General features: G+C 38.8%; 2 protein-coding genes across 2 annotated transcripts in view; one reads left to right on the top strand and one right to left on the bottom strand.

Annotated features, from left to right (window-relative positions):
• LOC121313792 (lectin-like) overlaps positions 1-177 on the top strand; it is an 11022-nt gene extending 10845 nt beyond the window's left edge. The window contains exon 7 of the mRNA XM_041246585.1: positions 148-177. Within this exon, the coding sequence (XP_041102519.1) occupies positions 148-177 (30 nt within the window). The remainder of the gene's footprint in view (positions 1-147) is intronic.
• Positions 178-609: 432 nt separating this feature from the next.
• On the bottom strand, positions 610-11002 carry LOC121314285 (lectin-like). The gene is made up of 6 exons (XM_041247361.1): positions 10906-11002; positions 6837-6909; positions 5688-5824; positions 4838-4972; positions 3105-3213; positions 610-751 (listed from the first exon to the last, which is right to left on the bottom strand). The coding sequence occupies exons 2-6, from the start codon at positions 6895-6897 to the stop codon at positions 675-677; spliced, it is 519 nt and encodes a 172-aa protein (XP_041103295.1). The 5' UTR covers positions 6898-6909; positions 10906-11002; the 3' UTR covers positions 610-674.
• Between the last annotated feature and the right edge of the window lie 1122 nt (positions 11003-12124).

Here is a 12124-nt window from a genome sequence, read left to right as displayed (position 1 = left end):
CACCAGAGGGAGAGGGTCTGCGGCGATGGGCGAGGGCCTTGGCAACAATTTTGACATTTCGCATTTAGGATGGAAATAGGAAGAGCAGGTATTTTTTCTTTAATAGTAATGTGTAAATAGTAACGGTTCCTGTAGCGTTGGTGACAGTTGCACGTGCCAGACAGCCTGAAAACATAGAATTCAGAAGTGGAGACAGTTTGGAAACTCTATGGGGTACCCATCTAGGCCATGTGACTTACTGCTCTGCATAGACCTAATTGCTGGAGTTATTTCTCCTAATGTTAGAGGTTCCTCTAAACTGACCATAGAATCTGGATCTACAGTGGGGGGTGTCTGTAGAAAAGTTTTGGTCCGAGAGCAGCAGGGTGTTAAAGTGCCACAAGCACTGGATGTTACCTTCGAGGGGAAAGAAGCTCCAAGACTAGGGGTACATGATCAGATATCACAATACTCAGACAGGGGCATGAATGGACAGAAGGAAGCAATTTAATAGCACGTATAATATTGAAAAATCTGTTTCTATATGTATATATATATATGCAGAGTATGTTCTAAATATGTGTGTTTCATGTGAAATGATAAACAATAACAAATAATAAACAAACAGTATGAATGCTGCATAATTTTATTTAACAATCAGAACTGTCAAAAAGTTGACATTCTGTTTCAGAGATTTATGCACGTGACTCTTTAGACACACAGACAGATGGAAACAAATTATTACAGGCCACGTCATTCCAACCTCCAGGAACTGAAAGAAATGAGAAAAAACAATTCAGACACTGTCGCACAAAGCATGATCTCGGGGATAGTATAGTTCAGGTATTGTAATGTATATCAAACAGTATGATCTTTTTGTAGAATAAACATCACTACAGTACCATTATGCAAGACACAGAACCAGCAAGAGATAAGACACCATACAGTAAGTTGTATTTTACACACTTAAAATGAGAACTAATGTTGCTCAGTTTCACATCTTAAGAGCAATCTAAGCTCTGCCCTCTTGTAAAAAGATGTTCTGTGAGGTGGTTAAAGAACTATGTGATTCTATGGAGAATGTCCTTGAGTGCTATAATATACTTCAAAACACATAGTAGTAACGTGACAAAACTTGTTTTTTTTAACAAGTTAAATTATCTTCCCACAAGGATACACGAAACTTATTTTCAAGTAGATCATAAACAAGAATAAATACTTTAACAATTTAAGTCTGAGCTGTGTAACATTTAATATCCATACAAATGACCAGCTAAGTCATACTATATATATAAAATATTTTACGGAATAAAGACTGGAATATAAAATATGGTTAGTTTACTGTAACTAAATAGATGACTGAATATTCAGTTTGTCACCTGTAAATGTAAAGATGTATTTTATTTTTCTTAAACGTGGCTTTAAGAACCAGTGCAAATGCATGTTTCCTAAAGAGTATGTCATCATATTTAATTGTAAAACACCACCCAGAAAATGGTTACTTGTGGTATGATCTGCTAAACTCTTGTTCTGAGTAAGTGTCCTGTGAGTTTTAAACCACAGACTTTGTTCTGTTCCTTTTAGAACATTTTCAGGTGTTGCGACTTAGTACCGACACACATTCAGAAAGTAATATTAAGAGAAAAAACAAAGTCAAAGAACAATCTCTACAATATATAACAAAGGACTCAAATCTGGGACACCACTTTAGGAATATTAAGAAGCATTGGTATATTATTGATTCAGATCCTTTGCTTCATAAGGTCTTCAAAGAGCCCCCTTGTTTTGTTTGCAGCAGACTTTCTAAATTTGAGACATTCAAATCTACCCTCTACTGTTCATAGAACATTTCTTGATGGAATTCCAGATGGGAATTATAATTGTGATCATGCCCAATGTAATTTTCACATAAATGTACTTCCTTATGTCTGGTAAAAAAAAAAAAATGTTATAAAGGGTATAACATGTAACACACAAAATGTTATATATGATCAAATGCCCATGTGGCCTAGGATATTTGGGAAAAACTACAAAAATTAGTATTAGGGAACACAGGACTAGCATCCATAGAAAAGATTTACAAAGTCCGGTGGCTGCACATTTCTTGAAAGAAAGCGATAATACTGCTCTTAAATAATCTCTTAAATATATAGCTATTGGTACTTAGTTTTCTGTTAAATTCCTCTCATTTGACTAAAATGATTGACCTCTTTGTAAATATAATGCTCTTGCAGGTTATGTAAAATGTAGAATGTATGCGAAATAATTTCATGTATAGATTCTAGTATAATTGTTGCTTGTATTGTAATATAAATGGGGACGGTTCTGGTGGTTATTTATTTATATACTGAGAAATATTAAGATTAACACCTGCCATTTTCTCTCAGGTCTTGTTTATGATGTGATGTTGTTGACTGTGTAACGAGTTGATATTTAGTGTTAATATCTATCAATTTATCATGTTGATTATGTCTGTTTATTATTTTTGTGATGTCGATCTGATAAAGATACAGCTCTCGTTCATTTCTAAAGTGTTATGAAAATCAAGAGATTTACGAAGTGTATAACAATCTTTTTATATACATATCTAATATGTTGTGAAGACAATGTTGACCTGCCTTTGAAACGATGTAACAAGGCAGTCTGATTTAAAATTCCTTTGTCTGAAATAATGTGTTTGCTCATCTGTATCTAATGGAGGCCAATTAATGGTCTATTTAAGAGAAGCTTGCTCTAACACTATCTCATATGTTGATGAAGATATATTGTCTTGATCACTGATTTTACCTGATGGCATGGTGTTTTTAAACTAAAGAAAAGATGTGGAGCTTCAGAAGTGTACTTGTTTGGAATAAATCGTGCCCTGCACCTTTTTGATTAATGGATGTGTGTATAAACTTCTGATTTGCTGAATTGGGCCACATGTATCAAAGAACCACTTTCAATACCCTTGGGTTGTTCTAAAGAAGAATTTAGAACGGTCTTTCATTGTGGGTCCTATATATGAGACAAGTCAAAGAAACTTTCTAACAAAAGGTTCTAACACAATTCTTTGTTGTAAGTCTCAAGTGTTGTGAAGAAACACATGTTTGAAATGCTGATAAACCATTAAAAAGATATATTACCTGGAAAGTTAAATTGCAGACAATTTTCGATTCCATAATTATTTGGTTCTCCCTTGTTCCAATTGTTGTAGTCCCATTTAGATCCATCGGTCCAATACCATGACCCCTCCTGTAGAGGTGAAAGGTAGAAAACAAATTGTTGATCTAATAAGACCGTAAGAAATGTATGAATGAGAGGAGGCCATTCTGCCCATCAGCTCTCATCTGGTTTCTGGTGGTAGAATGATCTCAAAACTTTCTCAAGTGAAAGGATCCCAATGATTCAGCATCAACATGGCTAGATAACCCATCCCATACCCTCAACACTCCTTGTGTGTAGAAGTGTCTCCTACCCCCTGTCCTAAGTCTGTCTTCATTTCATTTCAACTGTATCCATCTACCCTGGTTTCTGTACTGCACTTAGTATTGGTTCAGGTTCAATATATCAAATCGTTAAGATTATAACGACTTCCTTGGTGCCAAACATTTGCTTTGTTGAGAAAACCAAAATATTTGTAGATCAGAGATCTAGCAGTAGTATTCATTACTATTCATGTCTTGTGAATGTTTTCCTTTCTTCATCAGTGTCCTGGGAGAAAGTAAGCAAGGCTAGATGATCTCCTCCGACACTTTACCATCTTGTCATTCTCTGAAACCTTTGACAAAATGGCAGAATTAAAAATGCCTTACTAAGATGGGATATTTTCCATCTGTTCATTTTGGATTTATTTCAATTTACATGTTCCTTTTTTTTGGTTTGATTTTGCAAATGCATAACCCCTGAATACTTTTGGATTAGAAATAAAATCCCCCAAAAGATCCATATTTTATTAATTTGAGAAGACAACATGTGGCTGCGTGCATCCACACTGAAATGTGCATTTTGTTCTGTATAGTTGCGTCACAAGGACAGTAGAGTGGCGACGTCAGAACAAGGAAATAATACAGAGACGACTTCTGATATGATGAATGCACTGCTCTGCGTTTATTTAAACAGAAATAAAAGGTTTGAACAGAAAACACTACACCAAAACAGGACACGGCACTTGCGGCCAAAAATAGAAAGGTAAACCAAACTGACAACACTAAACAAGACAGTGGACGAACATTAAACACACAAGTAGTGTTCTGGCCCTCTTAAGCACATGTAGCAATTGTAAATATTAGTCTCTCACCCATTCTCCATTTTCCTAGCACACAACCCAGAGTGAGTGACAACATGCTGCTGTTATGGAGCTGTACAGAGACTCAATTGCTAATCAATCATTCAATTGGAGTCTCGGTACAACTGCACGTGAATTAATAAAGTGCAATTCCCCATGCTCACATATTATTACATTTTACCTGCCCGTGAAGTGCTGTGCAATCCTCGTACCTAAATACAAATAAGCATTTTAAACACTCATGCTCGTAACCCATATTATACAACATATAATACAAAAATATGCACAGGGGCGGGCTCAATGCCACAAGTTCCCAGTACTGTTTATAGATGTTCATTGATTCAAGTATTCAATGTATTTCTTTCAATCAGCACAATGAGAAAAGTAGAATTTTATAGTGCTGTGTTGCAGGGTGTAGGAAGTGAACACACCAGGCATTGTTCCCCTACTGGTGACCGAATACAAAAATAACAAACCTCCGTTCACACACTCATACACAGACCCACAACACGACAGAGGTAATCCACAACACATTCAACAAAGTGGATTTCTTTTTGGTAAGGGAAGCCATATAAAAAGAGGTAACTCTACCTTGAAGCAGTCAGAACCCCCGATCCAGGTATAACCATTTGAGGCGTCATTATTTCTGATCAGGTTCTGGATGGCCTGGTTGTCTTCGACACTGTGTATAGAGGCGAGGTTTCCTCCGAGACTGCGGCAGTACAACTGGAGGGAGCAATGAGAGACAGCTTGGACTAGGCAGACTGGGAGCACTGTGAAGCAGCATGTCATTAATACACTGGGCACATCAGACAGCCTATTTCATTTAATGACCCTTCTGCAAGCAAAGCTCTTTCAAGTGCTGCTTTATATTTCTGAATTAAATACTATATAAATGAAACATCTAGATTTCATCTAAAGATCCTGCAGCAACTGTTTGGCTTTGATAGTCTCATATTTACGAGGAGCAGTTACCTAGAACCATTTTGGATTAATACCCTTGTATTGGGTATCCAGGAAAAAGCTCGTCTAATCTGAGTATTCGCCATGATAACGGGACTACCAGCTTCACCATGTGTGTGTTGAGAAGTGTTTTTCCACCCTTTGTGTCTCCTGAAGCTTTATGAACCAGATGTTCTATTATTTCGGGTATAACCAGGAAGGGGTGCTCATCGACCTCAGAGACAGTCATTGGTGGGCACAGTTGTTTAAAGCAATAATATTATATAAGTTCAATACAGGGTCATCTTTGCAGTTATTTTAAACCCATAACTCTGCATTTCCCACCTTGCCATGCCTAATTAAATTCTCAGTGCTAGTAATTTGTGACAAATTGAAGCATGGTGTTGATCATGCCTGCCCTTTGGCCAACACCATGATCAGGGGCCAATGAAACTGGAAGAGGTCCTCCTGGGTTTATGAATGATAGACATGATCATACCTCAGCATCAGCCCATGTCTTCTTGTCCTTTACATACTGGTAGCACTTGTTTTTGAAACTGCTCCAACCCTTCAGACAGGAACCATCACACATTGACGCTTCCCTCTTCACCACTTCTTCCTTCTCGTCACCCTGAGCTGTGAAGTACAAAACACCACAGTCAGCAATGCACAGAGCGAGTGTTTGTGTAGCGGCGACAGGAGCTGCTCTTAACCAGTTTGTTTCCTTTCACTAGTGTGTTTCCCAGTCAGTCTGACTCCAGGTTTCTACTTTATTCTGTACTAGATCTCTTTTACATGCCTGGCAGCAAATGGCAGTTAAAATGAATAGAACCAGTGCTTGTGGAATTTCTTTTTGTAAGAAATATGCAGAGCAGTTATTTTAATACAGCTTTAATAACATACCATATTGGAGAAGAAATACTAACACTAAAATTAATGAACGCCAACCTAGTTTTTTTTTTTATATATATAATTAATGAAGCTCAAAATGTATTTTAAAATGTCATCTACTTTCAGGCGAGAATAGCATTTATTCTTTTTTGCTCTGCTTTGAAACAAAACCCTGTACTTCTAGTTGGAGAATTAAACTGTCCTCAACCAAGGAAACATATTGTTCTTCATGCCAACTATGGGGAAATCATGGATAACAGATTCACACATAACAAGTGGAAGAGTAAAAGGGATTTAAACAAACACGATTGTGTTATCCTGAAGCGGCAGCTGGAGAATTTAGCTTTCTGCAGCCCAAAAATGTCTTGCAGTTTAATTTAGCTCTGCATGTTTAAGCATCAACACACAATGAAACAGCAACTTTGATGGAATAGTAACACATGGACCCCGCAGGAAGACTGGCCTTACTGACTATCCCAAAAGAGATAGCTTGTATTGAACAGTGACAACAAATCCACTAACACACTGTAATGAATTGGCATCTCAGCCCGTTAAATTGAATGAAAAGGCAAGGGCAGGATACAAACCGCAAACCTTATGGTTCAATAACAAACGTCTTACCATATGCTGATGTCAGCACTATTAATTCACCAGCCACTAGGAGATTCATCACATGGTTCAGTGGTCAAAAAAATTTCACCCCATTTTAAACTCGGTAATACACTGGACAGGTTGTCGCATCATTTAAATAGCCTACCTGCAACCCTGCTGAGAGCCAGGGCAATGCAAACCACAAATGAGGCCGCTGTTGGAAACATGATGACAGGCTCCTGGAAGAGGAAAAGAGAAACCAGAAGCATCAAATCACTGCACAGCCTGGGGAGATCCAAAAAATAAGTAGTCATGTCTAAAGTTTACCATGGTTAGCCACTTAAACTCAATGAAAAACATTTCCACTAGAAGTCGAAGATTGAAAAGAAGGTTTATTTTAATTTAGTATTTTTCATTAAGCACAATTGCGTGAGTAATACTTATGGATGATTATCAGCTGTGTGTATTGGTTCACACCACTATGGGACTGTGGCAGGACGGCTTTGTGGTGACGTACCCAGACCAGGCAGCGACAGACACATTGACCCAAACTGTGTTGGGGTGTGCTGAATTGTGAGGTTGATGAAAGTTTTGTGTTAAGTAGATGCTCCAGGCCTACAGGATCGTATAAATTGGCAATCAGTGTCTTAGTACGCCACCTGTTCTAAGGGCCACAGTCTGAGCTGTGGGTGTCCAAGCGAGGACAGGTGGAGCAAAGACTCCTATGGCTACCAGAGGTCTCATCCCCACCTTGACACCCAATGTCTGGATCCCCTGGACAAAGCGTGCTCACTCTTTCTCCTCTCCTAGAATGAACACTGGTAAGTACTTGCTTCAGATACCACTAATAACTGCATCTCCCCCTGTACTGCCTGCTACAAACTAAATTTTCCTTCCTAAATTACCGTTCTCAGACTAACAAATCTCTGCTTTTCAATGACCTTGTAAGGAAAGACGGCAAAGAAAGCTGTGGAAGATGCTAAGGCTGCCCTTCGAATCGGAGATATTATGGGGCAAGTTCAGCATGGAAAAGGAGGTTTTAGTCTCACTTCAGCTCCTCCTACATGGCACAAGGCAACCCCAGCTCAACGGAGGAAGCTGGTAGTCAATGAGGTGCAAAAGCAGGAGGAGAGGATCAGGTGTGTAAAGGCCATTTCCCAGGCCAAGCAGGGAGAATGGATGAGATGGGAGAGTGTGGAACAACGCAAGATTGGCTGGCAAGACCTATGGACAATGGAACAGAGCAGGATCAGTTTCCTCATCAGATCAGCATATGATGTTCTCCCATCACCACAGAACCTATACCTCTGGGTGGGTGAGGATCCCTCATGTCCTTTGTGTTCATCAGCTGCAACATTAAAGGCACATTTTGACAGGATGCAAGGTGGGTCTTAGCCAAGGACGGTTCACTTGGCACCATGACCAGGTGTTGCGATGTTTGGCCTTAGCATTGGAAGATAAGGTGTTAAAACCAAACCTCGCCCAGGACAACTGGAAGCTGCTACAGACTAGAAGATGCTGGCAGATGTTGGTCAACGGCTTATTTTTCCACCTGAGATTGCCACCAGTAACTTTCGACCAGACATTATCTTGTGGTCTGGATCAGCACGCCTTGCACATCTGGTAGAGTTAACAATGCCATGGGAGGATGCTGTGGATGAGGCGTATGAGAGGAAGAAACTTTGGTATGCTCAACTAGCTGCTGAAGCGGAACAGCAAGGATGGAGTTTACCCAGTGGAGGTGGGTTGTCGAGGATTTGTGGCACACTCTACAACCCGGTTTCTCAGAGATGTCCGGTTCAGTGGCCAAGAGTTGCGTCGCACAGTGAAGAACTTATCTGAAGCAGCAGAAAGGAGCAGCAACTGGCTGTGGTTTAGATGGAAAGATTCTGTATGGGGATATCAAGCACAATAGAAAGAAAGCAATGCTGATGTACAGGTAAGTAAGCTGGGCTGAGCTGAGTGGGGGATGGAGGGAGGTGATGCTGGGATGCCAGAATCACTGTTGAGCCCTCTTGAGGTGTCGTGGGCTAGTCAACGAAACACCAAGGATTGAAGGTGACCACTTGAAAACCCCAGAGATGTACCCTACATAGCTCAATCCAGACGGTTGTCATGCTGATGCACTGGGGAGACCGCACTGAGGTTGATCCCCAGAGCCAGGATCGCAGCCATTGTGTGTGCTGATGCGCTGGGGAGGCAAAATGAGCTGATCCCTGGAGCAGGCATTACACTTCAGCAATCAACACCAGAAAGGAGGATATCTACATCATCAGATTGAAAACGCAAATGGAATGAGATGCAGATGGATCACATTAGTTTACTGCAAAGCTGCGTCTTAGTTGGTGCTTATCTTGGCAAGAGCAGAGTTCAAATCAGCATGGTTAAACATCTGCTCTCATGTAATGGAAATCATAACTAATACTAATCCTTATCTTCTGTCTAGCAGGAACCAGGCACTCTGTAAATAAGCACTCGCTACATGCATCCACCCCAAATGGCTATTCGCTCTTTGACAAACCACGCCTCACTGGTAGAGGAGAAGGCACTGCTGTTATTGCTACTCTGTGCTTGCCGCCTCAACTCTCTATGCCATCCTTCTCTTCATTTGAGCATCTTGTTTTCAAGCTCCCCTCTCCCATGTCCCTCACCCTTGCTGTTATCTATCAACCAAAGAATAGCTTATTGCAGAGTTCTAGCAAGTTTAAAAAAAAAAAAATGTCCTTGATATCTATGTAATTTGTCAACAGCATAGGATATGGGATGGGTTTTGTGTTTTTATATATATGTAGGCTTTGTTTATTTTATTCACGTTGTGCTCACAGGGCCAGCAGAGGTACATCTCAGTAGTGCGGCACAAATACAAAGAGAGGCATTTACTAAAATGAAAAAATAATTATACAAGTGCTTCTAAAAATTACCCATTAGGCTTATATATATATATATATATATATATATATATATATATATATATATATATATATATATATATATATATATATATAGTTCTATTGATTTTATAGTATTACTATGCAGGACGGCAGCTATAAGATTGTTACCTTTATTAAATATGCATGGCAATCTACCGGTTAATCTACTAATGCCCAAAAATAATCAACTAATGCCCAAAAATGAACCGAGTGACGGCACTAATTTCAGTATACACTCTGGTGCGTACATGTTTGTTTTTTTTACTTCTTTGTAGTTAAGTCTTTGCGATGTCAAATCGTTATTTGCTTATTTACGGTTTCTTTGTTTAGAAAGTACTAACCAGTGCTGTCAGTAGACATCATAAGGTAATATAAAGAGTGCATGTGTATGTAGTTATGATTTGAACACTGACACCTAGTATTTAAACATTCATAAAGAATGTACCAAAAGCACGTCGCTAGTAGTGACCAGAATTGCACACAGTACTCTTAAGCGTGGTCTCACCAGGGCATTGGACAACCCCGTCATAACATCCTATCCTTTGATTTGTACTCTACATTGTTAAATACATACCCAAGTGTCACAAAGACGGCTGGAGTGGGGGACGACAGGCCAGAACCAGGAAATAAACGACAGAGAGGTGGAGTTGGGTGGAGCTGAGCGAATGGTCTCGCTCAGCATTTAATGAATTAACAGAACAGTAAATAAAAAGGTTGTAACAAACAAAAACACAGAACACGGCACATTCGCCAAAACAAAAGAGACACACAAAACGGACTACACAGACAAACACGGTGAGCTTCCATTTTACTTATTATCCTCATTATTCTTATTACCCCCGTCTCCAATCCCGTTCCCCACTCACCGAACACACAACACCGAGTGAGTGAAACATGCTGCTTTTATGCAGCTGTACCGAGACTCGATTGCTAATCAATCATTCAATTGGAGTCGCGGTACAACTGCACGTGAATTAATAAAGTGCAATTCCTCGTGCTCACATATTATTACTTTTTACTTGCACGTGAAGTGCTGTGCAGTCCTCGTGCCTAAATACAAATACACATTTTAAACACTCATGTTACACAGACCCGTTTATATCCCGTGTACCAATGACTATACACCAACATTAACACACATACACAAAATACACACAGGGGCGGGCACTTTGCCACACCAAGCATTCTGGTTTTCCTTTTTAATTACTTCATCTCGAAATATAGCACTGAAGCATCACTATTGTAGCGCCACAGCAATCAAAGAATGAAGTGAACAGAGAGATGGAGAGATGCGAGCGCTCTTACCTGTAGAAAGTGCAGATTGCTTCCTTCTCTTCAAGATGATGTGTTTGACGGAGTGCACAGCTCATTTATATTGTCGACTGTGTCTAGAGCTGACGTGATCCTGTAAACATTGTGGCTGGTGGTGTTTGCACAAAGGAGTCTGGGTTCAACATCCTTGTTATCATTTTACTTTCTATTTCACTGTTATTTAAAGGTTTGGAGCATTGGGACAAAACATTGTCATGGCATTTTAATACAGAGTACACAATTATGTTTTCAATAATTTTCACACACTTGAATCGTGCGATAGCCTTTATAAAAGTTTTCCATAGCATTGAAGCATAGTGAAAACATGTGTCCTCTGGTCCTGGTTTCCGTGCAGCGCTTCAAGTATCCACTAGGGTCAATTTCAACTTATTTTATAAGAACATAAGAACATATGTTATATAACGTAAACTTATTTTATTTATGTATCACCTTTCATACCATAGTATCTCAAAGCGCTTTACATTTCGGTTAATACAGAACAAAAGTATGCAGTATAAACAAGTGGTAATAACAGTATATAATAATAATAATCAAATCTAAATAAAACAATTGAAGAAAACAAGAAATAAGAATGAACACAGAAATGAGCAAATAAAATCGATAAAACAATTACGTTTGTAAATCAGGTTAAAAAGGTTGAACTATACAACTCTAATCTTGACTTAAATATTGATCAGCGCAGCATCGGTAATAGAAAAGGGCAATGAGTTCCCAAATCTCTAGTCATTATAACTAAATGCACTTTCTCCACTCAGTTTCGATTTACCTTTAACACTTGAACCGCCGGGTGTATGTTACTACCTAGAACCGCCAGCAGCAGTCTTTTTGATGGGTACATTTTAAACAGCAAACTTTCAGATACAACTCGAAAGATGTATTCATTTACATCATACATTTGCACAGCAGAAACACTACTATTTAAAAGAAAAAAAAACGGTAAACATAAAAGGCTTTATTTTCAAAATTAGCACATATAACGCATAACTTCAAAAAATGAAACTATGTTAAACAAACATTTCAAAAGAAAAGTGTAAACAGATGTAAACTGTTATATGCACATGCAAAATTGTAAAAATGAAGAAATTTACATTACCGCATCTAACAAATGACTTTTACTATAATAACTTACTATAATAAAATGAGCATTTGAAAAGAAAATGTGTTGTGAACAGCTGTAAATTGGTATACAGTA

Source organism: Polyodon spathula, chromosome 4 (genome assembly GCF_017654505.1).
Source record: "Polyodon spathula isolate WHYD16114869_AA chromosome 4, ASM1765450v1, whole genome shotgun sequence".
In the NCBI taxonomy this organism is placed as follows: domain Eukaryota; kingdom Metazoa; phylum Chordata; class Actinopteri; order Acipenseriformes; family Polyodontidae; genus Polyodon; species Polyodon spathula.
This window is presented reverse-complemented; position numbering and strand designations above follow the sequence as displayed.

Excerpts from the sequence above, each read along its gene's own strand:
- LOC121314285 (XM_041247361.1), bottom strand. The coding sequence starts at position 6,897 with ATGTTTCCAACAGCGGCCTCATTTGTGGTTTGCATTGCCCTGGCTCTC. Across the intron at positions 5,825-6,836 it reads GGCTCTCAGCAGGGTTGCAG|CTCAGGGTGACGAGAAGGAA; the intron begins GTAGGCTATTTA and ends TGTACTTCACAG. Across the intron at positions 752-3,104 it reads TCTGCAATTTAACTTTCCAG|TTCCTGGAGGTTGGAATGAC; the intron begins GTAATATATCTT and ends CATTTCTTTCAG.